This window comes from Penaeus vannamei, chromosome 21 (assembly GCF_042767895.1).
Source record: "Penaeus vannamei isolate JL-2024 chromosome 21, ASM4276789v1, whole genome shotgun sequence".
NCBI lineage: Eukaryota > Metazoa > Arthropoda > Malacostraca > Decapoda > Penaeidae > Penaeus > Penaeus vannamei.
In genome coordinates, this window is record NC_091569.1 from 27,173,963 (window position 1) to 27,176,462 (window position 2,500).

The following is a 2,500-nucleotide window of genomic DNA, read 5'->3' on the forward strand; positions in this document are numbered from 1 at the left end:
TGCTGGCCTGCTACATAAGAAATATCAATGCTATTGTTTGCAATTTGTCATTTTGTTGTCGATCCAACGATAACCGTTACTCGCCTTCAAACTTTGGCTACCTCCCCCTCTCTCAAACTACCGAAGCACCCAACTATCGCTTGGCGTTAATGACAACATCCCCACTTCTCCCTATAGCTCGTCTATTCAGAGTTGTTGGATGTCTCATTGATGCTTAGTTTATGTCTCATTTATTAATGAAGACTCTTACCCTTCCATTGCTTCTCTTACACTTCGTTAGAGTCCTGCAATAGTCACTGCTCAAAAACCGGTCGAGGCTTTGCACGTGAGCATACTTGCAGAGTGCTTGAGGCGGAGTGGCACTGTCGGCTTCCTCAAAGCCAGCTTATAGGGTTAGGTCCTCCCTTGCAAGGGCGCCCCGTGTCAACCGAGGGATCCGTCGCCAACGGGCGGTTAAAACCCGCGGTCTTAGGCGCACACGGGGCTTAGGCAGGGTATTTTTTGACGTTTTTAGACGTTTGATTTGATAATTGTGGGTGCTTTATTTTATTTTATTTTATCTGAGTTCATTTTATATCACTTGACAAATTTTATATTCACTTGTCTTATTGAATGCTTGTAAGCTTTATTTACTCTGACGTGTGAAGTGTGTGTGCATTTAAGGCCTTTTAATACGTGAAGTCTGACAGACTTTCTTTTAGTAACAGTGTGAATGTTCTTTTGTGTTGTTCAACTGACGTTTTAAAACATTTGATTATACTTGACCTTTAATCATAATACAGCCATAAACTGTATATATTTATTATTCGTGCTTTTAAGACACTTTTAACGCTCTCATTTTTTTTAACTGTGTGTGTGTGTGTGAGTGAGTACATGAACATGCTAAGCACTCCTAACCAGCACGCTCGGATTGCACGACCCGAGGGCCTGCCTGGCTACGAACCACGTGAGTGGTGTGCTGTTTGTGGCAAGTCAACTGCCAACAAGGGCAAAGTAAACTGTTCTTACTCAGACTGCCCGAATATCTGCCATCCCCAGTGCCTCGGTGAAGACAGCCACTTCACCTGCACAGAAGTGCAAAGGCTACGCCAAGCCATTGGCATCCCGGACGAAGTGTCCCACGTAACTCCTGATAACGAGGCAACTGAGACGCACGAGTCTTCCGCCATTGATGAGGAACGGGAGCTTCTCCAGCTAGAGCCTACGGATCTGGTTAGAATAATTCGCAACCTAAGATCCGAGCTGGCAAGGAAGAACTCGCTTCTAAAATTCCTCGGCACCACCACAGAGGATATTGCGAGCAAAAGGGATGCTGTTGTCAATATATTAAACTTTTTTGACAGCATTGTTGCTTCGACAACTGCACTCCCATCCCTAGAGGTCAGATCAATTGCCTGTACTGCACGTCCCGAAAAGATCGACGCTCACTTCCTTTTGCAGCAGCAGGAACAGAGCAGCTCAGATCCGTCTGGCCCGCAGCAAAGCAACTCTACACAAGCGCTGTCGTCGAGCGCCTGTGAAGTACAGAGTGGTTCAGCAACCTCAAACTCGGCTACAAGAACCTCAGTAAATGCAGGCAACCAACAAAATAGGCCTAACAATAGACAAAGTCAAAGCCAACAAACTCGCCATCCCCATAGATCCAATACACCCTTTAATCGAGGTGCAGTACCTCATGGTGGAAGGCGACCTTTAAGTTGCAGGATCTGCAAATCTAGGGGTCACTCAGAGGCTTCCTGCAACAGAAGGAAATCCTGCGACTTCTGCCACCGTAGAGGGCACACAGTTCAGGAGTGCCGGACAAAACGTAATCAGGAAAGACAGGAAAACTTTTTACAGAATTTTGCATCTGAACAGGCACACAATAATGCCCTGATCGTTCAGACGCTCCAAAGCCTGTCTACTGGTCCACATCACCACAGACCATCAGCATTTGGTGGTTGGCCACTGACCACTACCCGCCCACCTCATCATCCACAACTCAGTCCTCATGGCCCCTGGTTCAATGTCCCACTCCAGCAAAGGGTCGGACAGTCTTACCATCCTCTCAGCCAATGTTAGAGGTTTCCAGACAAATATTGGTGACCTTATACATAGCCATGTCATACCTCACAATCCTGACATAATTGCCACTGTGGAAACTTTCCTAAATCCAACAGTCCCAGAGAACTTTGGGCAAATATCTGGGTTTTCAAAATGGCATAGAAAGGACAGAACTAATGGCACCTTTGGTGGTGTTGCAGTCTGTTTCCGTAAGGCACTTTCCGTTCAGCTGGAAATCGACATGCCAGATCATCTGGAGCTTATGTTTTTCAGGCTCTGGCTTACCACCCAGGAAACCGTCTTGATCTGTGTTTGCTATAGGCCCCAGTGGCAAGGAGGAGAACCCATCGAGTTCCTACTGAACAACCTTGATGGAATTCTACACCACCATACCTGCAAAAACATCCTAATTGTAGGAGATTTGAACCAGCATCTTGTTGCAAGATTCTTTGAGGAT

At 46.3% G+C, this 2,500-nt stretch overlaps 1 protein-coding gene across 1 annotated transcript in view; it reads left to right on the forward strand.

Moving 5' to 3' along the window:
* Nucleotides 1–1,990: 1,990 nt before the first annotated feature.
* LOC138865554 (uncharacterized) overlaps nt 1,991–2,500 on the forward strand; it is a 1,167-nt gene continuing 657 nt past the window's right edge. The window contains exon 1 of the mRNA XM_070136244.1: nt 1,991–2,500. This exon is cut by the window's right edge and continues 657 nt beyond it. Within this exon, the coding sequence (XP_069992345.1) occupies nt 1,991–2,500 (510 nt within the window).